General features: G+C 42.6%; 2 protein-coding genes across 4 annotated transcripts; one reads left to right on the top strand and one right to left on the bottom strand.

Annotated features, from left to right (window-relative positions):
* Window positions 1-12,775: 12,775 nt before the first annotated feature.
* LOC125572237 lies at window positions 12,776-14,770 on the bottom strand. Its single transcript, XM_048732462.1, has one exon. It carries the CDS (start codon window positions 14,768-14,770, stop codon window positions 12,776-12,778), a length of 1,995 nt encoding a protein of 664 aa, XP_048588419.1.
* Window positions 14,771-16,278: 1,508 nt separating this feature from the next.
* LOC125572252 (dedicator of cytokinesis protein 9-like) lies at window positions 16,279-26,225 on the top strand. 3 transcript variants are annotated; one of them, XR_007313703.1, is made up of 6 exons: window positions 19,414-19,428; window positions 21,082-21,156; window positions 21,832-21,945; window positions 22,953-23,053; window positions 23,299-23,437; window positions 24,057-26,225. XR_007313703.1 is itself a non-coding variant. In XM_048732559.1 (5 exons), the coding sequence occupies exons 2-5, from the start codon at window positions 21,847-21,849 to the stop codon at window positions 24,114-24,116; spliced, it is 399 nt and encodes a 132-aa protein (XP_048588516.1). In that variant the 5' UTR covers window positions 16,279-17,782; window positions 21,832-21,846; the 3' UTR covers window positions 24,117-26,225. The 3 variants fall into 3 exon arrangements, 2 of the variants coding, with proteins under 2 accessions (XP_048588516.1, XP_048588518.1); XM_048732559.1 differs by lacking the exons at window positions 19,414-19,428; window positions 21,082-21,156 and adding an exon at window positions 16,279-17,782; XM_048732561.1 differs by lacking the exon at window positions 19,414-19,428 and having other exon boundaries at window positions 19,556-21,156.
* The last annotated feature ends 7 nt before the right edge of the window (window positions 26,226-26,232 follow it).

Here is a 26,232-nt window from a genome sequence, read left to right as displayed (position 1 = left end):
AGCTTAAGTGATATTTTGGATAATTCTTCACTTACAAACAATAATTTATTCAGCTCCGAAATCAGTCGCCTGTAAATTCTGCGAAGGATTTGCATATTTTTCTGAGCCCTGATTGCGATGCGCTGTTGTTGTGTCAGTCTCACGGTAGGCCAGTCACAGTTGGGTTGATGACAAAGAGTTAGTGAATGCGGTCGGATTGCGTTGTTGTGTAATACTGCTTGGAATTTTTCTACCAGTGGGTTCTAAGTGCATTGTTGACTGAGCGCGTTGGTTCAGTTTACGGGCGACTCGAGTCCAACTTGTTTTTGCCACCCTGCATTTTCATTGTAGTCTTTTAACTATTTTATTCTACTTAATTTTACCTTGATTATTGATTATTAATAATTAATTGATCTAGTTAAATAAAAGAAAGGGAAACTAATCAAATAATTATATACAATCAAACAATTATTTAACCGTAATAACCGGAAAATAACCTACAATACTATTTCTGTAATTCTTTTAAAAAAATATATACATATATAATAATTATATCTGGCATAATGGCAGGCCACCTCATGGCCCCCTTGATAGTACTCCTTTTTGCTCTACATCTCCAGAATTTCTTATTACGGTGGCAGAGCCCACTAATTGAGTCTAAGGCCGGACCCTTCATTTCACCAGCACTTTTTGAAATGAGCCTGGACAAAGTTAAAATTTTCATGAACAATATTCATCCCAATCGTAGAAAATTGATCGCTCCAAGAAGTAACCCAAGCTCACTCGCCTTTCGCCTACTCATTCTTAGTGGGGACATCCCTCTCAATCCCGGTCCCACCTACCGGTATCCCTGTGGAGCATGCTCAAAACCAGTTAAATGCAACCAGAAGGGTATTCAGTGTGACTACTGCGATGCATGGTATCACACAAAATGCTGCTCAATAAGCAATGAAAGTTACAATACACTTGCTAACAGTTCTTGTTCTTGGATCTGCTGTGCCTGTGATGTGGCCAATTTCTCAAAGTCATCAAGTTGTCCTGACATTCCTGATGACAATTATTATTTATCTTTATCAACATCAGTACAATCATCCGGCTCAGAATCGCCCTAGTCACTAACATCCTCCCCCAGACAAAGATCTCCTGCATCAAATAAAATGAAAGACCCCCACAAATTGAGAGTGTTAACACTGAATGCTTGTAGCTTAAAGGGTAAAGATAAACGCCTTGAATTTCAAAGCCTGATTGACAACTACAAACCTGATATTGTTAATGTAAATGAGACCCACATTAATGACACTGTCTTTTCGGCTGAAATTCTGGAGAAAGGTTACACCATTTTTCGTAAGGATAGAAACGAATTTGGTGGAGGGGTGTTGTCTGCTTTCTCCAACCATCTTGTGGTGACTCACGAGGAGCAAATGGATGGTAATTATGAAGGCATCTGGTCAAAGATAAATATTGCAGGAAGCAAATCACTTTTTGTTGGCTCAGTCTATAGGACCCCAGACTCAAATGTTGACCCCCTTGTAGCTCTCGATGGTGCATTATGCAAGCTGGTTAAAAATCCAATTCCAAACATCCTCATTACCGGTGACCTGAACCTGCCTAGTATATCATGGGAAGATGATAACTACGCTGTAAGACCTAATCCTACTTATGGGCTTGAAGTAAACCACAAGTTTTTGGACATTGTGAACGACCACTCACTGACTCAACATGTTATGGAGCCAACTAGAGGGGAGAACACCCTCGATCTTGTTCTCACCACTTGCCCAGAGATGGTATTAGACCTAGTGGTTGAGCCCGGCATGAGTGATCATGATCTGGTGCTATTTGATCTAAACTTGAAGCCCTCCTTCAACAAGAAAAAGCCTCTTAAAGTCTTTGTATTTAAGAAAGGTAATATGGGTGCAGTGAAAACTGACCTTAAAAAACATCTTGATAATTACTTCAACAATGAGGCCTATCATAAATTGATCAATGAAAACTATGATTTCTTTAAAACCACAATCACTGAGATCATGAAAAAACATATTCCACAAAAAAACACCAGTGGTAGATGGAACTTGCCATGGATCACTAGTTCCATTAAAAGGTTAATCCGAAAAAAGCAACGTCTATATAACCATGCCAAACACTGTAACAACCATGCTGCCTGGAAAAAAATTAAAGACTTGCGTAAACTCGTAAAGAAAAAACTCGCTAAGGCACACAGCGAGTATGTGTCCCAGCTCTTAACAGTCCCAGAGGGTAGTGAAACAGCGAACCATACCATAACCAAACGGTTCTAGACGTACATCAAGTCCAAAAAGACCCATGATGTTGGTGTTGCTCCCCTACGCGATGATAAGGGTGAATTAGTCAGTGACAGTCTTGGTAAGGCACGTGCTCTGAGTTCACAGTTCCAGTCCGTTTTTACTCATGAAAATAATAGTTCTATACCTACACTTGGACCAAGTCCTTATCCGACTATACCGTCTACTTTAATATCTATAGATGGTGTTATCAAACTACTTCAAAATGTTAACCCGAAGAAAGCTAATGGCCCTGATTTAATCCCCTGTACAATTTTACAAGAAGCTGCCCAGGCTTACATTATTTTACAAGGCTGTTAACAAAAAATCAGCACTTGAGATACCAGACAATATTGATAGACGCACCCGCCAATTACGCAGCTCTCATCCAGATAAATTTATTGAGTTATGTCCAAGAACAGAAGCTTATAAGAACTCGTTTTTCTGTAGGACAATAAAAGAATGGAACAAGCTGCCCGCCTTACCCTGGATTCCACTAGTGCAGATATTTTTAGAGAACGAATAAAAGTAAATTAAATCAATAAAATTATATTAATACCAATAATGCTGTTTAAACGATTTTTATCTTTTTACTTTATTTAATCTTTTTTTTTATTCTGCCTTATTATTATTTGTATTATTATTTATTTTATTATTATTATTATTATTATTATTTCTATTATTATTTTATTTTATGTTTTTTATTTTTTATTTTCATTTATTTATTTATTTATTTTTATTTTTATTTTTTAATTAATTAATTTATTTATTTTTTTAATTTATTTTAGTTAATTAATTATGTAGATGTAGATGTTATCTGTGGTATTGTCTTAGAGCTAAAATTGCTTGTATAATAGTCCTCTAATTTTAGCTGATGATATCATTTGGATACTAGTTTATCTGTGGTATTGTCTTAGCACTAAGATTGCTTGTATAATAGTCCTCTAATTTTAGCTGATGATATCACTTGGATACTGGTTTATCTGTGGTATTGTCTCCGTAGAGCTAAGATTGCTAGTATAATAGTCCTCTAATTTTCTTTAGCTGATTATATCACTTGGATAGTAGTTTATCTGTGGTATTGTCTTAGAGCTAAGATTGCTTGTATAATAGTCCTCTAATTTTAGCTGATGATATCACTTGAATACTGGTTTATCTGTGGTATTGTCTTAGAGCTAAGATTGTTTGTATAATAGTCCTCTAATTTTAGCTGATGATATCGTTTGGATACTAGTTTATCTGTGGTATTGTCTTAGTGCTAAGATTGCTTGTATAATAGTTCTCTAATTTTAGCTGATGATATCACTTGGATACTGGTTTATCTGTGGTATTGTCTCCGTAGAGCTAAGATTGCTAGTATAATAGTCCTCTAATTTTAGCTGATGATATCACTTGGATACTAGTTTATCTGTGGTATTGTCTTAGAGCTAAGATTGTTTGTATAATAGTCCTCGAATTTTAGCTGATAATATCACCTTGATACTAGTTAATCCGTAAAATGAAGATCAATGAGACCATTGTTTTTTGTAAACATTTATTTATTAACATTAAAAAGAATACAGAAAAAGAATTGTTAGCTGGAATACAAACAGTTTAATTGAAAAATACTTTGTTAACAAAAAAAGTTTCGCTATGTCAGTATCCTCATACAAGTCTGTCCACCAGATTATCTCAATTTCGCGGGAAATCCGCCCTTCGGGGGTGTGCACGACAATCGAGCTGCGGCACGTGGGTCTGGCCGACTTGGTTTTCCCTGCCCGATTTCGCGCTAGTTCTAGTTTCTGGAGTGATTCGAGCGATTCGTCTTCTTCGACAACTGCGTTTCCTCGCCAGCTAACGTCTTTTTTAAACTTGTATCCAGCATTTTCTATAAGTCTACGAAATCGCTCGATCTCAAACAACTTGTAAGAAATCCGCATAGCAACATCCCGTAAAACTGGTGGACGAAAATGATGCATCCTTTTCACACTGTCGGGCCGTGGGCTCCCAAGTTCGCTGATTAAATTCAATATGAAGGCCTTTGGTACTAAATTGAATTCAATCTGGTCCTGGATGGAGAAGCTGGCAATTTCAACCCGGTGATTATCGACTTCGGGAGCGTCGTCAACGCAAGCCTGGCTAAATGCCGGGTGCCACGGGCCCACCACTTGAGTCAGACTCATACATCGCCCCCGAAGTTGTAAACGGAAAGGGCAAGCCTTCCCCAAGTAGTGATATTTTTTTTCCTTTTGTAAAATGGCTATCTTTGTTGCGGCACGTTGTAATCTATCTAATGTAATCTATCCGTGATTCCGGCGATACAGCTAGCGACAAAGCAGTCGAGTGAGATGCGCCCTAAATTATAAAGCCTGAAATATCCGTTTTCCGGATTATAGAGTCGGCTAACGAAACGGCAATAAATAAGTTTTGATTACTAGATACAACACGCCTATTTACAGAAACGTTTGCTTTACTCGGTTGATATCAATTGCATTCTTTTAGTGTTTTGTTCATAAATTTCATCCTATTGTTGCTGTTATTATCAGTTTAACATTTACTTGCCTTGGGTGTAGTTATTTATGCTTCGCTACTGAAAACTGTTTGACTAGATATTGATAGAAATATAAACAAGGACCCATTAGCGGTAACATTACACCCTGTGAGATGTCAAGCGCATAAAGCCAGGCCGCCCAAAGGTGTTGCGGATTAAAACACCATCTCGAGTGTAAGGGTGGTTTGAACTCACCCTTACGTCACTTTTTTTCTCTATCAAAGCTCCTCATGTGGGCCAGGCTTGAACTGTGCAGGACTGAGGATGCGGCTGTGCTGAGAATGAGGCTGTGCTGAGACTGCGACCGGGCTGGACTTCACAGCAGACTTCTTCAATGAAGCTTCCGCTCGTTATAAATTTTTGTAACGAGCGTCTTCCTCCAGCCGGGGCAGTCCCAGCGCTCCCACATCTGGCGGGATCTTCCGTACGATTTCCATTTTTTTTTCAATCTCAAGCTCAGAAGGATGCTTATTGCTTTGGATTATTGCCACAAAGATTATCTTGATCATGTTTTGCTCCGTGGAGGAGAAGGTGTACCTCACCGCGCGTTGTTTTCCGACACTGTGATATTTATGGTGCCCACAGGTACGAGGGCACACGTAGTCGTCGGCGTCCGAGGGTACGGGGCGGGAAGGAGTCTCAGCCACGGGTGGTGCCTCAGTCTTAGTGGCAGTCTCAGCCTCTGGAGTCTCGGGAGATCTTATCCGCTTGCTGATGGCAGCACTGGCGGATGCTGCCATCCTAGCACGGTCAGAGCAGATGTAATAGTTATGCTGCGTCGCCACCCGGTGTTTTGCCAGCATGGCGAGCTCTTCCATGGATCGGCCGTCTTCCCCAGACTCGTGAAATGTGGTGGCCCACATCTTACGTATGGCGGTTGGGGCTAACGTCTGGCCTTCGCGGAGCCTAACGCCCGAGATCTTTAAAAAGGAGCCCATGCAATTGTGCACATTTGCGCTCGCCACTCCTTTCCCTGAGGTAGTTGAGAAAACGAGAAGAGGGTCTGCCAAGCCGGCTATTAGCAGAAGGGGGCGGAATACCAATGTACGCATAGACCCTGTCCCGAGTCTCACGATCTAGGTGTACAGTAAGGGGGCCGTGCGCAACTGCAGTCTTGTGGTCCGTCACTGTGAACAGCTTTAACCCGTGTTTGTCTATCTTGGGGTTGTCGTATTGCTTCTGGAACCCCTCAACGGTTACGCCCGAGATGAGAGAAGCCCGCGCCGTGCAGAAGGTGACCAGGCAGACGATGAGATAATTTCTGCAGTCGATTACCTCCTGCGTAGTCACGGGGCTTTTGGGAAGGCCTTCTTGATATTCCTTAAAGGCCAGGTCTAAGCGGGCGCCACACTTCTTTGCAGTCGCAGAATGTAACACCTGCTTGACCTGACCCAAGGTTAGGACGTTCTCGCTGTCTTGCATGTAGCGCTGCCCACGCTCCCATTTCTGGGACTTCGCCAGACATGTCTTCCAGGGAGGACGGCCTGGAGGCGCTTGAGGGCCAGCCGCTCAGCCCTTGAAGGGCGCACCTCGGCGCTATTAAGAACATACCCAACGAAGCGCTGTAGGGAGTCGACGTACCCCCGAAGCGTTGTTGCCTTAAGATGGTTGGGGCCCTTCGCGCGTCTGGGGGGGGGAAGAAGCGGTCCCAGACTCTATCGATATCTCCTAAGGCGTCCAGGAGATAGCTGCCTGATGGCGTTGTAGCTTCGGCGATGGACCGAACCTTAGCAGCTATCTCCCGGGCCATGGTTTCTTTTAGGTCTCCGCCATGGGGGCGCTGGAGGAAAAGCGCGAACTCATCTACTACCAGAAGTAACTGCTGCTGGTCTTCAGCATCGATTGACTGATGAGTTATAAAAGAATGGTGAGGAGAGAAACGTTAACAGATGTAGTGGTCATAAGGGCGACACTAACCTCATCGTCCGAGGACGAGACCGGCTGTTTAGTGACGTCAAAGTCATCGTCACTCGTGGAGTTCTGGTCGGACTCCACGAGCGCGGGACGTTTGGTGTGTCTAGCCTGTCTATGAGCAATGCTGGGTTCTTCCTCCTCTGAAGACAGGTACTTTGTATTTGCCCAGGAGGGGCCAGCGACCTGCTTTGTTGGCACAAGGCCAGGGGAAGACGTGGAGGCGAGTACATGTGCCCGGGACGGGCCAGTGACACCGTTCGGCACAAGGCCGGGAGAAGAAGCGGTAGCGGAAACGGAGGGCGTCTCAGTTTTCCCGTTTGTTCTGAGAAAGAAAGGTAAAAGAGATATCAGATTCCGCCACAAGGTTGAAGTCGGACAAAATGGGCTCCAAATTACCTCATCAGCTCGGCGAACAGAAGGAGCTCCTTCAGTCTAGGGGATGCCCGATCGATGTCATGTACGTTTTTGAGGTGCCGGCTCAAATTCGTATTAGGTACATGGCAGATTGGGCATACGACCGTCCGCCCGTGTTTTGGTGGCTCTCTCTCCGCTAACGCTCTCTCCCGGGTCGCCACGCGGCACTCTTCCCTCTTCTTTGCCAAGCCTACGCCCTTAAGGTCATGTATGGATCGCAGGTGCCGGAGTATCTTTGTTTTGTATTTCTGGCAGACGCAACACCAGCTGCGGGGTGCGCTGGATTTCTTTGGCTGCCACTACAAGAGAAAAATAGAGTGTAAATAAATCAACCGCACTATATTAGCCTGGCACACGTGAGGCCATCAGCACTATGGCATTTAAATTTGTACCTTTTGCTCGTCTTCTTCTTCTTCTTCCTTTACATCGTCCTTCTCATCCTGCTCGTCCACCTCAAGGGCGCCAGGGGTATCACACTGGGCAGAGACATATAACTTGGTAAATTCAGAGGTCGAGCAATGGGGTTAGGTGCTCAGGCAATTGCCAAACGTCTTACCTGGCTGGTCGCTCCCTCGATGGGTGCATTGGTGATGGTCAGGACGGGGTCAGTCTAAACACAGAAAGACAACAGATTTAATTCAGAGTCCTGCAATCTATTACGTGCTCGTGCATGTTTCCTCGAGCAAGTTTCGTGCGTCTTACCTGGCAAGCTGTGTTGCAGCTTTCTAGGCCGGTCGGAAAGGGGTCAGTCTAAACACAGAAAGACAACAGATTTAATTCAGAGTCCTGAAATCTATTACGTGCTCGTGCATGTTTCCTCGAGCAAGTTTCGTGCGTCTTACCTGGCAAGCTGTGTTGCAGCTTTCTAGGCCGGTCGGAAAGGGGTCAGTCTAAACACAGAAAGACAACAGATTTAATTCAGAGTCCTGCAATCTATTACGTGCTCGTGCATGTTTCCTCGAGCAAGTTTCGTGCGTCTTACCTGGCAAGCTGTGTTGCAGCTTTCTAGGCCGGTCGGAAAGGGGTCAGTCTAAACACAGAAAGACAACAGATTTAATTCAGAGTCCTGAAATCTATTACGTGCTCGTGCATGTTTCCTCGAGCAAGTTTCGTGCGTCTTACCTGGCAAGCTGTGTTGCAGCTTTCTAGGCCGGTCGGAAAGGGGTCAGTCTAAACACAGAAAGACAACAGATTTAATTCAGAGTCCTGAAATCTATTACGTGCTCGTGCATGTTTCCTCGAGCAAGTTTCGTGCGTCCTACCTGGCAAGATGTGTTGCAGCTTTCTAGGCCGGTCGGAAAGGGGTCAGTCTAAACACAGAAAGACAACAGATTTAATTCAGAGTCCTGAAATCTATTACGTGCTCGTGCATGTTTCCTCGAGCAAGTTTCGTGCGTCCTACCTGGCAGGCAGCCTCCTCCGAAGCCACAGTGTGGATGACGAGTGGGATGGGATCAGTCTAGACACAGAAACACAATGCAATCGGTTAAATAAAGATAAATTGATTTACGGTTTTGTAGTGTCAAGTGACTTACATGGATCCCAAGGCCCTGTTTTGCATTTGCCTGCCGTCATGTCATGTACGTTTTTGAGGTGCCGGCTCAAATTCGTATTAGGTACATGGCAGATCGGGCATACGACCGTCCGCCCGTGTTTTGGTGGCTCTCTCTCCGCTAACGCTCTCTCCCGGGTCGCCACGCGGCACTCTTCCCCCTTCTTTGCCAAGCCTTCGCCCTTAAGGTCATGTATGGATCGCAGGTGCCGGAGTATCTTTGTTTTGTATTTCTGGCAGACGCAACACCAGCTGCGGGGTGCGCTGGATTTCTTTGGCTGCCACTACAAGAGAAAAATAGAGTGTAAATAAATCAACCGCACTATATTAGCCTGGCACACGTGAGGCCATCAGCACTATGGCATTTAAATTTGTACCTTTTGCTCGTCTTCTTCTTCTTCTTCCTTTACATCGTCCTTCTCATCCTGCTCGTCCACCTCAAGGGCGCCAGGGGTATCACACTGGGCAGAGACATATAACTTGGTAAATTCAGAGGTCGAGCAATGGGGTTAGGTGCTCAGGCAATTGCCAAACGTCTTACCTGGCTGGTCGCTCCCTCGATGGGTGCATTGGTGATGGTCAGGACGGGGTCAGTCTAAACACAGAAAGACAACAGATTTAATCCAAAGTCCTGCAATCTATTACGTGCTAGGGCATGTTTCCTCGAGCAAGTTTCGTGCGTCCTACCTGGCAAGCTGTGTTGCAGCTTTCTAGGCCGGTCGGAAAGGGGTCAGTCTAAACACAGAAAGACAACAGATTTAATTCAGAGTCCTGCAATCTATTACGTGCTCGTGCATGTTTCTATTACGTGCTCGTGCATGTTTCCTCGAGCAAGTTTCGTGCGTCCTACCTGGCAGGCAGCCTCCTCCGAAGCCACAGTGTGGATGACGAGTGGGATGGGATCAGTCTAGACACAGAAACACAATGCAATCGGTTAAATAAAGATAAATTGATTTACGGTTTTGTAGTGTCAAGTGACTTACATGGATCCCAAGGCCCTGTTTTGCATTTGCCTGCCGGCGACGAAGACGACGCAGAGCGTCGGTAGGGGGCGCGATCAGCGCTAGCGGCTGCTTGGCGCTTGAACTTTTCAGCCTCATTCTTTTCAGTTCGTCAAAAATGACCGGGTGGGTCATGGGCAAGTTCCTGCCCGTTCTTTTCTTATACATCAATTCAAGCCCCCTCAGGGCAATCCCCACACTTGTCTCGTCCTGCTCGTCAAGCATACGTTGCTCATCGTTGAGCAGGAACGAGAAGTGGCCCTGTGTACATCCATCTTCCATTCCTCGTCAGAACTGGCGCTCCATCCATCTTTTTCGTAGTGTCCATGAGCGAAGTCATCAATATTGTGCATTCTCTTAAAAGAAATATTCATTTTTTGTGCATGACAGTTGGGAACAGAATTTGTAACACAAAGCAACTTTCAAAGTGAATAACAATATTCTAAATGACACGGTACTATGACGGAGTAATACAGTCCTTATTGTCCACGAATACGTAGTATAAAGAAGTAAGTTTCAAACGTTTACTCTCGATCAAAAGGCACCACAATCAATACCAAAGACCCTCATTCTCTCTCAAATTCAAGGTGTACTTAAACATTAGCCAGCTAAGGAGTCGCTCTCCGTCGCCACAAATGCCGACCGCTACTGTCGAAACAGAAACGGCCAATATCTCTTTCTTTCACCTGTCTACATCTGCATTATAGCCTGCACGCAGACTAGCCCTATCCCCGAAGGGTAGGTTGACTCTTAGGCTAGCCCTCGCGGAAAAAAGAGACAGAGGTACACCTGAACGAGCAAGTCTGAAACTCCATGATAAAGAATATGTCACTCCTCGATCAATAACAAATGCTTGCAACTGGTTCACTGAAAGCTATACTACAACAATAAGAAACGTAATCAAAGACTGGCATTGGACTCGAACACGAGTTTTATGAGGTGTATTTTTTTTCAGAATTAGTACTACATTGAAAAGAAAGATACGAAGGGTGATAATTGTTTTAAAATCTTAGATCTGATTTAAACATAATATATATTGTTTCTAATAGAAATGCTTCTTGAGATTATAAGAAAAGAAGTCCCGCTTTGCAGATAGCAGTGCGGAACATTACCATTTTTGGTTATATTTGATAAACAATCTGATTAACCAATCAGAGATGAGTATTACTATGCCCAGTCTCACGCGGACACGCCTCAACTCAGAGTGGGAAAACAAAATGGCGGTTCCGTTGAATCGGGAAAATCATGTTGAACGCCGCTTTTTAACTCTCTGCTAGCAGTGATTTCTTCTTATCTGTTTAAGCAGGGATTTCACCGACTCAGTGCGTCATATATTGCAGGGTTATTTTTACGACTTCACCGAATCGTACTGTAATGAACGCGGAAGGGTAAGCCACTGCTAGCAGGCTATAACGTTGATCACCAATTATCTAGTTGTACTTATTTATTTATTTATTTATTTATTTATATATTGTAATCCGCAAAGCGTGAGCATGAGGCGGATATATAAAATTACAATAACAAAAGGAAATGAAATAAATGTAAAAGGAAAAAGAATACAAAATAAAGTAATAATGTAACACTACTGTCTCTTCATTTTAACATTATATGCAAAATTCACTGGATAACAGCTCCTTAAATTTAGCAAGAGTTGGTGCCTCTATTATGTTATTTGGCAGTAAGTTCCACTCTTTAAGCGAGCGGGTTAAAAAGCTAAATTTAGAAGTATTTGTGTTCGAAGGCAGGTTTATGAACCTCTTGGGGTGAGAGGAGCGAGTAGATTGCTTGCGAGTTTGTAGGAGATCTTTGGGAATATTTATGTTTACAAGGCCATACACCATTTTGTAGAACATAGTAAGTCTCGCCATCTTCCTTCGTAGCTGGAGGGAGGGCCATTTGAGTTCTTTTAGTAAGCCTGTCACAGTCCCTGGTTCATAAATGTAGCAGTTCTTTGCGAATCTTGCCGCTCTCCTTTGTACGCTCTCTAGGTCCTTTATTTGCTTCTGGACATGTGGATCCCACACACTAGAAGCAAATTCCACACGTGGGCGCACGAGGGTAGTGTACGCTATTTCTCGAACAAAATCAGGGCAAGCCCCAAGATTTCTCCTTATAAAACCGAGTGATTTGTTAGCCTTTCCAACAATATTAGTGACATGAGTGTTCCAGTTCAGTTATGAGGACAACTCTACACCCAAGTATGGGTGGCTCTGAACAGCTTTTAATGGAGTCCCACCCAGCGTATAATTATAAACAATGGGAGACTTGGATCTATGTATTCTGATAATATTACACTTGTCGGCGTTGAATGACATTTGCCATGTTTTAGACCATTTAAAAAGGAGATCAAGGTCTTTCTGAATAACTGCTGCACTCTGTGGGCCTTCGATTAGGCCATATAAGATGGTGTCATCCGCAAAAAGTCTAATACGTGAAGTAATCCCTGAGTTGATGTCATTGATGAACAAGAAGAACATCAGTGGTCCCAGGACAGTCCCTTGGGGGACCCCTGATGTGACTCTGGTTGATTTTGATGTCTCCCCCTCTACAACAACTGTTTGATTTCTGTGGATTAGCCAAGACCTGACCCACGTAAGTGGCTTTCCACGGATACCGTAAAAATCAAGTTTCTGAAGCAGACGCCCATGGGCAACCCTATCAAAAGCCTTTGAGAAATCAAGTAGAATGCAGTCAGTTTGGTTTCCTTGGTCAAGATTGTAACACAGTTCGTGGAGCACAGTGATGAGTTGCGTCTCGCAGGAATACTTTTTCCTGAAGCCATGTTGTATATGTAGGAGGATATTATTGCTGTCGAGATGGGACATTAGGTGGCGAAACAAAATGTGTTCCATGATTTTACAAGTGATTGACGTTAAAGATATAGGACGATAGTTAGAAGCTAGGGACTTATTCCCTTTCTTAAAAATTGCATGAATGTTAGCATTGCACCAATCCTTGGGAATCTGCCCAGTAAGAAGTGAGTAGGTGAACAGCTTTTGCAAAAAGGGGGCTAGCTCTTCAGCTGCAGTTTTTAGTATCCAACAAGGGATTTGATCGGGTCCACTAGCTTTGTGCACATCAACACTCTTTAGGAGCTTAGCAATACCACGTGTGTCAGATCGGCGATGTCAGGAAAGGGTGATGTAGGCAGCACTGGGAGGTTGGATGTGTCCTCAACTGTAAAAACTGATTTGAATTGATTGCTTAAAATCTCAGCTTTGGTCTTGCTGTCTGTGATGACATTGCCATCAGGCGTTTCTCGTAAACCAGCAACTCCCACCGTATCCCTGCGCCTAGACTTGACAAAGGACCAAAATCGTTTACCCATAGATGGCTTTTTGTCTTGTTCTGGAGGTTTGAGCAGGTTGGCAATATATGAGTGATATGATTCTCTTAATTGTTCTTTGACTTTGGCTCTGAGCTTTTTAAATTTCATCCAGTCAGACTGGCGTTGTGTGGTTTTGGCCCTATTGTAGAGCCTTTGCTTCTTCCTAATGGCTCTTCTGATTTCGCCGGTCATCCAGGGTACATTCCAACGACCAGATAAATGCTTGTGAGGGATATAAGTGTCCATAATGCTAGAAAGCGTGTCCTTGAAAAAAGCCCAGTATGTTTCAATAGGCTGGTCCCATTCCTGCCAATCAGGGGCTAGTGCATTAGCAACGGCTGCCCTTAGACCATAGACATCAGCCTTCTTATAGAAGAAAACCTTGCGGGGTTTTTTCTTGGGTGTACGTGTTTTCAGATTGACAGTGGAAAGGACTATGCTGTGGTCACTCATGCCATTGAGCACCTCAGTCCTGGAGATCAGATCCGGATTAGTTGTCAGCACCAGATCGAGGATGTTGTTTTCTCTAGTTGGCTCTGTTACACCTTGGGACAGAGAATGTTCATGGATGGTATCAATAAAGGCTTGATTAACCAGAACTCCATATTGGGGGTTAGCCTTAACAATATATTTATTCTCACAGTCCGTGCAGTCCCAGGAGATATCAGGTAGATTAAAATCTCCAGTGACTAGGACGTTAGGCAAACAAGGGCTTGATGTGATTTTGTTCAATGTTGAGTCTAGGTAGTAAATAGACTCGGGCTGGCGGTCTGGGGTTCTGTACATACACCCATTATATAATGGCTTGGTGCCAGCAATTTCAATTTTGCACCATACAGACTCAACATGTTCATCCTCAAGTGAGTGGATTCTAGAAGATATAATAGAATCCTGATTTGTTGCAACCAGAACACCTCCACCTCCACATTTCCTGTCTTGACGATAGATTTCATAACCCTGAAGCCCTAGTTCAGCTGTAAGGACATTGTCGTCAATATGAGTTTCAGTGGCATTGATGATATCAGGTTTGAAGGTATCCACAAGGGACTGAAGTTCACATCTCTTCCTCTCACTTCTCAAACTTCGACAATTAACTGTCAAAATAGTCAGGGAGTGCTTCCTTATAGGTTTAGATGATTGAGAACATGATGTTGTGGAGTCGGGTGAATACTGCTGATCGCCAGGAGACGAAGAAAGGAGAGGAGGGCCCAGAGTGGTATCAGAGGAATCAAGACACGAGAACTGGTTTGAACATTGGACCATAGCGAAGGAGTCCAAGAGGGAGCTCGAAAAATTGGGCATCCCGCAGGCGCAACATTCCCAGACGCAAGATGAATTGGCGAGAGCGTCATATATAATCGTGTTCATGTTCAGGCAACGAATATGAGACCAAATATCACAAAAGTCACATTGAATTCCTCGCTGGTTTATCCGTACCGGTTTGCTGCAGATTCCGCAAGGGAATTTGTAGTTAGGCCCAGGATTTGGCTCGACAGAACCACTCAGCAGGAGTAAGGACAGAAGCGTGAAGAGTTTGGGCCGTTTTAAATCCAAGATGGCGGGCCTTGTAGCAGATACCCGGAGACGATGTAGAGCCTCTAATCCGATTGTTTCGGATGCATTGAACGCCGAATGCTTTCCCTGTGTTATTAACAAGCATTTCGTGTTTGATTTATCTTGGTTCGTACGAATATTAAGAGAGTAACAGGCGATGGTAAGCAATATCAAAGGAGCTACAAAATCCATGGCCGCCATGGCCGACGACCGCTGACGTACGTTTCATCAAGTCAAGTCTGTACGTTTCATCAAGTCATACAAATGCACAAAATTTCCCTGGATTTATTTTGCTTTCGCACTCGGAATGAAGACACTCCAAGAAAAATTTTAGCTGGGATATTGAAACTAAAATAAATCTTATACAGAATGGCCGCGAGTCACTGTTTATTGTATGCAATTTAAAGACACTACATGAAAGTACTGTTTAAATGTTTATATTTGATCCTGGAATAAATAGATTTGCTATGATCAGTAAATCTCAGGGATGGCAGTCATTATTCATTGCTGCATTACTTTGCTATTACTCGTTGTAAAAAAAAGTCCTTACCACAAATGCTCACATTATGGCTTTTTTTATAAATGGATTCTAGAGGGGGCACTTTGAGGGGCTATGTAATGTGCTTATTCAATGAGGGGTGTATGTATACCTCAGTGTCAGAACCATCCCCAAAGGACTTCATTGTATCCAGCTCTGTTTTCATCATGATCCATTTTATTAAAAAAGGAAGTTTTGTGACACAAATCGTGCTTAATACACAGGTTCTAACACCAAGTTAGAGCCATTGAGGGTGTATTTCATTGTGTGTGCAGACAAATGGAAAAAGGCATAAAGTGTAAACTAGGGTGAGGAAAAGGCATGGTAAGGGCAAAGGGGTGGTGACTAAGGGTATGTCTAATTGGGGGTGCTGACACAGGTTGTGAAGATGAAGTAAACTTGTACCATGTTTGATTACTAGGCTTGGAGATAATAGGAGAATGGGAGTATAGTCATACCCTGGGTACCAGAGGCTCCAAGCTTCACTAGAGCAGATATCATATGGAAAATATCTATTCATATTTGGTGATACTTCAGGCTTATTTTTTTTCTCGCCAGTCTCTATTATATTCGGAAAGAGTCTTTTTTTTATAAAAATAGAATTAAATTAATTTGATTTGATAGGCAAGTCTGAGTGTTAAAGCTCCCCTTTAAAACTATAGTGATATTAAGAATTTATATGTTTGGGGTATATAGGTTTGAGTAATTGTTTGGGAGGTAAGTTTCTATACTTGGTATATTTTATGTATAGAACTCAGGTTTGGGTATTTATTTTTTTTTTTTGGGGGGGGGCTAATTTGACAAAAAGTCCTTATCGCAAATGCTTATTTTAGCATATTATGCCCTTCTTTTTACCCCTCTTGTACCAGGTTTTATTACTAGGCCTTGGAGATTCTAGGAGTATGATTGTGCAGTCATAGATATCATACTGTATGGAAAATAAATATTTATATTTGGTGATACTTCAGGAGCATTTTTTATCTCAGTGCCTATTGCACAGAGTTTGTTTGTTGTCTTTTTTATAAAAATGGAATAAAATTGATTTTATTTAATAAGCAAATCTGAGAGTTGAAGCTCCCTTATAGCAAGATTTTGTATGCTTGGGCTATAGAATTTAGGTTTGGTTATTTATTTGGGAGGTAAGTTTCTATGCTTGGTATATTTTACGTATAGAACTCGGGTTTGGGTATTTTTGAGGATGAGTAGGGGGGGCTAATTCATCAAAAAGTTCTTATTGCAAATGCTTATTTTAACATATTATGCCCCTCTAGCATTAGATTTTAGAGGGGCAATGGTTTGAGTGGCTATGTAATGCGCTTACTCAATGGGGGCTATTTTATGGTGTGTGCAGACAAATAGGAAAAGGCATAGAGTGTAAAATTAAAGGTTGAGAAATGCATGGTAAGGGGAGTGAGGTTGTGATGAATGAGGGCATGTCACATGTGGTGTGCTCACACAAGGTGCGAAGACAAGGAAGTAAAATTGTACCGGGTTTGATGACTAGGGCCTTGGAGGTGAGGAGGATAAAGTTTTTTTATAAAAGGGAATAAAAATAAATTAAATTTGATAAGCAAATTTTCCTTCTAAAACTTTTTTTACGGGACTGCCAAGTTTCAAGCTTTTGTATGTTTTACGAATAGAACTCAGATTTGGGTTACTTTTTTTGGGGAAGGGGGGGCTATCTATTCTTGGTGGAGTTTTGGGTATAGAGTTCAGATGCAGGTATATTAGGGGTAGCGCGGTTCCATTCTTTTGGGAGCATAAAATGTTCGTATCTGTCGGAACCAACAGCCATGTTTACAGCTAGAGTGCCCCCCCCCCCCCCCATGTTGTTGTGGTGGTCGCAGGGCAAGACATTTAGCTAAAGGGTGATAAGAAGCGAACCCCCGAGAGACAAGGGTAGGGTAAAATGCTTTTCGGCTAAATGTTGACACAAATTTTCATACCTATTCTTCGGCGATTTTTCCCTGTTGTATAGACGTTGGGCCTCGACTCGCACTATCGTCCTCACAATTCAACCTCCGCTCTTCTCAACTTTCACCATACCCTGTGGGCACTCGTTTCGGCTTGTGGTGAAAATTGTTTTAGTATGCCATGATCCTCATTTATCCTAGTTTAGTCCTGTCAAGGTCCTAAGCCGTAGAATTTGGTCCATCACACTCATATTTCTCTTTTTCTAAACGTAAACATTACGAAGAGAGTTCGATTTTACGACAGTCTCCAATAAAAGCGCTCAATTTGAAAAGGTTTCCTAAACGATATTTTACTTTCGAGCACAGGAACTCATCAATCAAATATCAAAGTTAGTATAGAGCAGGATGTGTTGCTGTTTTGGTCGATTTTTGCGATGCGACGTCTCGCTAACAAAACAAATTCAAGTTTCAAACTCCGCGCGGCCATTTTGAATATTTGCATAATAAGTAGGTAAATCGATATAACCAAAAATAGTAATGTACGGCACTGGATAGAAGACCGTAAAATGAAAATGCACCGGGCGTCCTTTGCTTTAGTGGCCGAGAGGAGCTTGGGCCCAAGACGCAAAACCATAACGGTCGAACGAACGCCATTATCATAACCTCTAAACGAACGGCTATTAGCCGTTTACTCCCGTCCTTTCTACGCGAAATTCACCTATTTTAAGGACTTGATGAGCAGAACATGGATTGCAGTGAAAGGTTAGTATGCAATGGGCTTTATAATGTAATAGGATCAATAATAAATGTCTTGATAAGTAATTATTTTCAATATTCTGATTAAAGTAAAACCCTGCAAATGAAGAACCTAATTATCTTTTTTATGCTAACCTACTAGGGTTAACTGTTTATGTTTTCATTTGACGCAATTGTGAAAGTCATATATTCTTGGACTGCTTCTATTGTTATCAGCTAAAGAACCACATACATATAGTTTAGCATAAGTGAGAAACTAGTTAAACAGATTTTCAAGCCTAATATTCTGTACAACATATGTTTACGATAGACATTGGTTAGTGCTTGCTCATTGAAATTAATGAAAATAAATAGAAACAATGTATGTAAACAAATATGGTATAACCGGTGTTCACGGTAGTACTGTTTCTCTAATGTAACTGTTTATGTTTTCATTTGACGCAATTGTGAAAGTCATATTCTTGAACTGCTTCTATTGTGATCAGCTAAGAATCACATACATATAGTTTAGCATAAGTGAGAAACTGGTTAAACAGATTTTCAAGGCTAATATTCTGTACAACATATGTTTACGATAGACATTGGTTAGTGCTTGCTCATTGAAATTAATGAAAATAAATAGAAACAATGTATGTAAACAAATATGGTATAACCGGTGTTCACGGTAGTACTGTTTCTCTAATGTAACTGTTTATGTTTTCATTTGATGCAATTGTGAAAGTCATATTATCTTGGTCTGCTTCTATTGTGATCAGCTAAAGAACCACATACATATAGTTTAGCATAAGTGAGAAACTAGTTAAACAGATTTTCAAGCCTAATATTCTGTACAACATATGTTTATGATAGACATTGGTTAGTGCTTGCTCATTGAAATTACTGAAAATAAATAGAAACAATGTATGTAAACAAATATGGTATAACCGGTGTTCACGGTAGTACCGTTTCTCTAATGTAACTGTTTATGTTTTCATTTGACGCAATTGTGAAAGTCATATTATCTTGGTCTGCTTCTATTGTGATCAGCTAAAGAACCACATACATATAGTTTAGCATAAGTGAGAAACTAGTTAAACAGTTTTTTCAATTCTGTACAACATATGTTTACAATAGACATGCTTAATAATAACAGCAATGCTGATAAATTTGTTTTTAAAGAGGGCATTTCTTAAATTTTGAAAAATGCATACAACAATAATACAAATTAGTCATCAAAAATGGGTTTGTTTTGATTATATGATAGCACCGACCGCCGGTATAAAGGGGCCTGTGGCGCCAGTGTCACCCTTAGGGCCAGTGGGACCGGTGGGGCCAGCAGGGCCTGTGGCGCCAGTGTCACCCTTAGGGCCAGTGGGGCCTGTGGCGCCAGTGTCACCCTTAGGGCCAGTGGGGCCAGTGGGGCCTGTGGCGCCAGTGTCACCCTTAGGGCCAGTGGGATCAGTGGGGCCTGTGGCGCCAATTTCACCCTTAGGGCCAGTGGGGCCAGTGGCGCCAGTGTCACCCTTAGGGCCAGTGGGATCGGTGGGGCCTGTGGCGCCAGTGTCACCCTTAGGGCCAGTGGGACCTGGTGGCTGCGCCAGCCCCACCTCTTATTGTACCAAACATTGAATAGCTCAATTGACTAAACCCGCTATTCGTTGTCGGTTTCCCAGGTCGCGTATGATGGTATGCGTTACGTGGGTAAATATTCAATTGACTAAGCACGCTATTCGTTGTCGGTGTCCCAGGTCACCTATGATGGTATGCGTTACGTAGGTAAATATTCAATTGACTAAGCACGCTATTCGTTTTCGGTGTCTCAGGTCGCGTATGATTGTATGCGTTACGTGAGTAAATATTCAATTGACTAAACCCGCTATTCGTTGTCGTGTCTCAGGTCGCCTATGATGGTATGCGTTGTGTGGGTAAATATTCAATTGACTAAGCCCGCTATTCGTTGTCGGTGTCCCAGGTCGCCTATGATGGTATGCGTTACGTGGGTAAATATTCAATTGACTAAGCACGCTATTCGTTGTAGGTGACTCAGGTCGCCTATGATGGTATGCGTTACGTGGGTAAATATTCAATTGACTAAGCACGCTATTCGTTGTAGGTGACTCAGGTCGCGTATGATGGTATGCGTTACGTGGGTAAATATTCAATTGACTAAGCACGCTATTCGTTGTCGGTGTCCCAGGTCACCTATGATGGTATGCGTTACATAGGTAAATATTAAATTGACTAAGCACGCTATTCGTTTTCGGTGTCTCAGGTCGCGTATGATGGTATGCGTTACGTGGGTAAATATTCAATTGACTAAACCCGCTATTTTTTGTCGGTGTCTCAGTTCGCCTATGATGGTATGCGTTACGTGGGTAAATATTCAATTGACTAAGCACGCTATTCGTTGTAGGTGACTCAGGTCGCGTATGATGGTATGCGTTTCGTGGGTAAATATTCAATTGACTAAGCACGCTATTCGTTGTCGGTGTCCCAGGTCGCCTATGATGGTATGCGTTACGTAGGTAAATATTTAATTGAATTGAAAAAGCACGCTATTCGTTTTCGGTGTCTCAGGTCGCGTATGATGGTATGCGTTAGGTGGGTAAATATTCAATGAACTAAACCCACTATTCGTTGTCGGTGTCCCAGATCGGCTATGATGGTATGCGTTACGTGGGTAAATATTCAATTACCTAAACCCGCTATTTGTTGTCGGTGTCTCAGGTCGCATATGATGGTATGCGTTACGTGGGTAAATATTCAATTGACTAAGCCCGCTATTCGTTGTAGGGGGCTCAGGTCGCGTATGATGGTATGCGTTCCGTGGGTAAATATTCAATTGACTAAGCACGCTATTCGTTGTCGGTGTCCCAGGTCGCCTATGATGGTATGCGTTACGTAGGTAAATATTTAATTGACTAAGCACGCTATTCGTTTTCGGTGTCTCAGGTCGCGTATGATTGTATGCGTTACGTGAGTAAATATTCAATTGACTAAACCCGCTATTCGTTGTCGTGTCTCAGGTCGCCTATGATGGTATGCGTTGTGTGGGTAAATATTCAATTGACTAAGCCCGCTATTCGTTGTCGGTGTCCCAGGTCGCCTATGATGGTATGCGTTACGTGGGTAAATATTCAATTGACTAAGCACGCTATTCGTTGTCGGTGTCCCAGGTCGCCTATGATGGTATGCGTTACGTGGGTAAATATTCAATTGACTAAACCCGCTATTTGTTGTCGGTGTCTCAGGTCGCGTATGATGGTATGCGTTATGTGGGTAAATATTCAATTGACTAAGCCCGCTATTCGTTGTCGGTGTCCCAGGTCGCGTATGATGGTATGCGTTACGTGGGTAAATATTCAATTGACTAAGCACGCTATTCGTTGTCGGTGTCTCAGGTCGCGTATGATGGTATGCGTTACGTGGGTAAATATTCAATTGACTAAACCCGCTATTCGTTGTCGGTGTCTCAGGTCGCGTATGATGGTATGCGTTATGTGGGTAAATATTCAATTGACTAAGCACGCTATTCGTTGTCGGTGTCTCAGGTCGCGTATGATGGTATGCGTTACGTGGGTAAATATTCAATTGACTAAGCACGCTATTCGTTGTCGGTGTCCCAGGTCGGCTATGATGGTATGCGTAAAGTGGGTAAATATTCAATTGACTAAACCCGCTATTCGTTGTCGGTGTCGCAGGTCGCGTATGATGGTATGCGTTATGTGGGTAAATATTCAATTGACTAAGCACGCTATTCGTTGTCGGTGTCTCAGGTCGCGTATGATGGTATGCGTTACGTGGGTAAATATTCAATTGACTAAGCACGCTATTCGTTGTCGGTGTCCCAGGTCGGCTATGATGGTATGCGTAAAGTGGGTAAATATTCAATTGACTAAACCCGCTATTCGTTGTCGGTGTCCCAGGTCGCCTATGATGGTATGCGTTACGTGGGTAAATATTCAATTGACTAAGCACGCTATTCGTTCTCAGCGTCCCAGGTCGCCTATGATGGTATGCGTTACGTGGGTAAATATTCAGTTGACTAAGCACGCTATTCGTTGTCGGTGTCTCAGGTCGCGTATGATGAGATGCAAAACAAGGTAAAGGAACTGGAGCAAGTCACCACCCAGTCCCCACCCGACATGAAGAGGCTGCAACTCGTGCTGCAGGGCAGCGTCAGTGTACAGGTAAATATGCGTGCGCATGGCCACGAGGAGACCCCGCTGAGTTGCCATAACTGATAAGGCTATGTTATGATGATAAAGTTGTCATACAGGCAATTTCTTGTTTGAGTGACTACTTTATTTAACAATTAGGCTAAGTTCAAACGTAATATTTTCCATGAGCCGTATTCAATGCAAATGCATGCAAATGGAGATCAAACAATTGACTTGATTTATTTGTATGCATTTGCATTGAGTACGGCTCATGGATAATACGACGTTTGAACTTAGCCTTAGACTACGAGTTCCAGTTTTCTATGAGTCAATAGATAGTCAACGAGGCGCGTAGTGCGTGGCGCGTAATTGTTTTAGTATAAATCCACTCACATGCTACCTTAGAAAAAATACGATTTTAATAATTCTCAGTAATAAATAACCGCTATTGGAGCGAAAAAACTGGCTTTTTCGCTACTCACTATCTATGGCTCAATAGAAAGTGAGTACGGGAACCAATCAAATTACGAGATTTGTGATAGTATGCGAGTGGATTTATAGTAATATAGGATATGAGCTTTTTTGGGGTTGTTTCTGAGGGAGGTGTACAGCCCCGGGGATTAGAGTACAGTACTTACCCGTTTATAAGAACCTAGAATTAAAGAACTTGTTAAAAACCTAAAAATACCAATTTAGACTCCCATTAAAAACTATTTAGCCTAAAACTTGGAACAGGTTCTAATACAAAAGGAACCTTTAAGATCTCCCAGCAATGAAGAAAATCAAAATTTTAATATTCTCTTTTATAATTTTGTATTTCAGCCGGGCTTACCGACTTGTTTAATGACTAACCTGTTATAAAAAATTTACTTGTGTTGGGTTGTCTCTGAGTTATGGCGTACATCCCCTGGGATAGAGATTGACTTGTGTTGGGTTGTCTCTGAGTTAGGGCGTACATCCCCTGTGTTAGAGTGTGCGAAGCAGAGTAGCTCTATGATAAATGGTATAATATTGCGTGTATTTATGCCGGTTTGCAGGTTAACGCTGGGCCTCTAGCGTACGCCCAAGCCTTCCTGGACAAGACTGTGTGTCACAAGCATCCAGGCAAACACATCGAGCGGCTACAGAATGTGTACAGGTGGGTTAAGGCGGTGCTTTCTTGGGGGGGGGGGGGGGGGGGGGTTAGGGCTTTCTGGTGGAAGGACACTTCGAGTAGCCGTATACTGGTGGGTAAAGTTGGTGCTTTCCGGAGAGGGGTGGGTTTTTTTTAGCAGCTTGATTTTTCAAGTGAGGAAGTACAGCCTTTTCCAAAGTAAACGTTGTCGAAGCAAACAGCGAGGTACAAATTGTTTGAAATGTAACACGACGTTGCTTTTTCTCTAGGGAATTCCTGAAGTTCTGCGGTAAAGCGCTAGAGATCAATAACCAGTTGATTAAAGAAGACCAGCGTATGTACCACGACGATATGAAGGAGAAATATGGACTGCTGAGAACAGAGCTAGCGAAGTACATCGACGAGGAGGTAAACATTAGAATATCAATTACTATAGCCACCTATTGACGTCACGAAGAGTAATATCGTGACAACCACTGTCGCGTCATCATAATTACAATCGTCATTTTCGTCAGCACTATCAGCATTAGGACATTATCCAAGGTCCTAGGAGTCTGAAGCCAAGAAAATTTTGGGGATGGGGTCGGTTCTGAAGTCCAGGAAATACTTGGAATGAGTCTTGGTCTGGAGTCCAGGAAGTTCTTAGGATGTTGTTGGGTCTGATGTCCAGGAAATTCCTGGAATGGGGTTGGGTCTTAAGTCCAGGAAATTCTTGGGATTGGGTCGGGTCTGTAGTCCATGAAATTCTTAGGATGGGGTTGGGTCTGAAGTCCAGTCTGAAGTCCAGGAAATTCTTAGGATGGGGTTGGGTCTGAAGTCCAGGAAATTCTTAGGATGGGGTTGGGTCTGATGTCCAGAAAATTCCTGGGATGAGGTTGGGTCTTAAATCCAGGAAATTCGTAGGATGGTGTTGAGTCTGAGTGTTTTCTAGAATCTCACATTTTAACGAATGATATCGTGCCGTAGTAATAATACTAGTCACACGATGGTGGCAATTACTTTTAACACCGTCTGTCCTTGCGCACAGAATTCCAGTATGCTCAAGCAAGGTAACAGTACCACCTCTCTCGGCCTTACCATGAGATGATATAACAAGGGGACATGCGCAAGACGGTCAACACCGCTGGTCGGTGACTTGATACTCGCTGGCGCCGCTGGTCTCTTCTATGTACCGCCCCACGTTAAACATGACACCGAGCCGTCAGAGAGCTCGTGACCGTCACCAATACCAGGAACGATCAATCGATCAAAGATTCCTTTTCCAGGCATTTGGTACATGACCTTTTCAGACCGAAAAAAACGTTTTTCCTGATTTTATTCCCTGTCACTGGTGAAAAAAGGCAACACCGCGTCTATTTAACACTAGTGTGTAGACTTTGAACGGTGGTCGTGACACAGTTTAAAGGGTATGCCCTTCACAGAAATATTGAGTTGTTGTTTTCGAGAGTAGAAGGTCTAAACAGTGCAATAAAGCTGATATGACAAAGCTATTGAGCTATTCGAGTGAGTTTGGTAATTTTTTTTTTTTAATTTTCTTTTTAGTTTTCTTTACTTGATCTGTCTTCCAATAATGAATTTAAACAACAACAAAGGCGTGAGTGACAAAGGCTCTTTAAAGGACCCAATATACGGCTATACTATAGCCCAAAGGCTGATTAGTATTGTGCGAAGTCGTTTTTTTTTTATAAAACGAGACGCGTTTCAACTAAAGCAAAAGGAGCGTCTGGTTTTGAGAGCAAGTTTCCTAGAGAGAAGGTCAATGTTCGTGTGAAGTGTCCACTTTCGACACACAATTTTAGCAATTAAACCCACGCACATCGTCTGTTGAGTTCTATTGGGTTTTACTCAGTCTGTAAGTGGGTTAGTACTCTATTAACTCGCATTATCTCGCTTATCCTAACCTTATATGAAGTACTAACACGGTGTCTTGGCGTAATGCATTGGTTGGTTCGTGAGCGCTCGGATGATGTCCGTCGGTACACGTGCGTGACACTTTTATTTTGTTTTTGTTTTTAATGGTTTAAACTCATTACTTTGGCAATATATTAGTTTCGTGTATTTGTTGATCCGTTAGAAATATTAATTTAGCCGTTTTTATTGTAGGGTGAATTTCACTGTTTTTTTTTTTCTACTGAAATTTGCATTGGGTTTTATACCCTATCGCGTCACGCAAGCCGGATCAACGCACTTCAAAGTTTCAAAGCTATGATCCTTTATTCTATTTTGCTCGAGTCACATCACCGTTCAAACACTCTGGGCCTTTTGAAAACCTTTTAAGGTTCATTCTGGCATTGGTAGAATATATCGCCGTATTTAAGTAAACAAATAGAAATAAATACCGTATGGGATAGGGTGGGTCCATATACGGTTCTTTTCGTTTATGCCGAATTGGATAATTCAAATGTAACTGATTCTGCCATGTACGCGTCGTTGCGTTGGAAGTAAGCGCATTTGAAAGGGTAAATAATTGAATGGCAAATTTTGCGCCACAATTTTTAGAGGGAGAATAATGTTTTTCAATAGCAATATAGAAATGTTAATTAGGAATAAATGTTGTAATTGCAACTTTTTTTCTATTTTGTTAATATCAAAGGAAGTATTTTTTGTAAAGTTCATCATATCGAAATAAATGTAAAGAGTTGTTGTCTGCTAAAACTGAGTGCTCACAATACGCTCTCGCAGCCACAGGTAGCCCGAAGTCATTTGAACAAGGCTCGGTTTCCAGCCGTGGTTACGTCGCGCTCTCCTACACTGACTCCTGTTCGTGACGTCACATCGTAACTGAGATAATTATGCGTGATGTGCGGACTCGGGGTTTTCCTGCCTAAAAGAGAGCTCTTTCACGGCAAGTTTTTGCTGGGGCCTTACAGTCTTCCTAACCGAACTTTTCTAACTATGAGTTGAACACTTTCGCGAACCCTCCGGCCGCCATTTTGAACTCTAAGCGTGGTAATTATGCTAATGTATTTACATTATGCTAATGTAAGTTTCTGATTGGCTAATCCAGACAAAGTCTCGTACCCAGCGCCCAGCCTTGGAATAGGAGAGGATCGCGGGCGCATCGAAACAACCACGGCTGGAAACCGAGCCTAGTCTCAAGATGTTTGTATTTGTTGTGTAATGGATCAGGGCTATCCCAGATTTGCGGTCTAGCTGTGGTGGATTTGTATAATAAAAGTTGAATTCTCTTACGCAATCAGAGT

Source organism: Nematostella vectensis, chromosome 9 (assembly GCF_932526225.1).
Source record: "Nematostella vectensis chromosome 9, jaNemVect1.1, whole genome shotgun sequence".
NCBI lineage: Eukaryota > Metazoa > Cnidaria > Anthozoa > Actiniaria > Edwardsiidae > Nematostella > Nematostella vectensis.
Note: the sequence above shows the minus strand (reverse complement) of the source record. Positions and strands in the feature narration are given on the sequence as shown.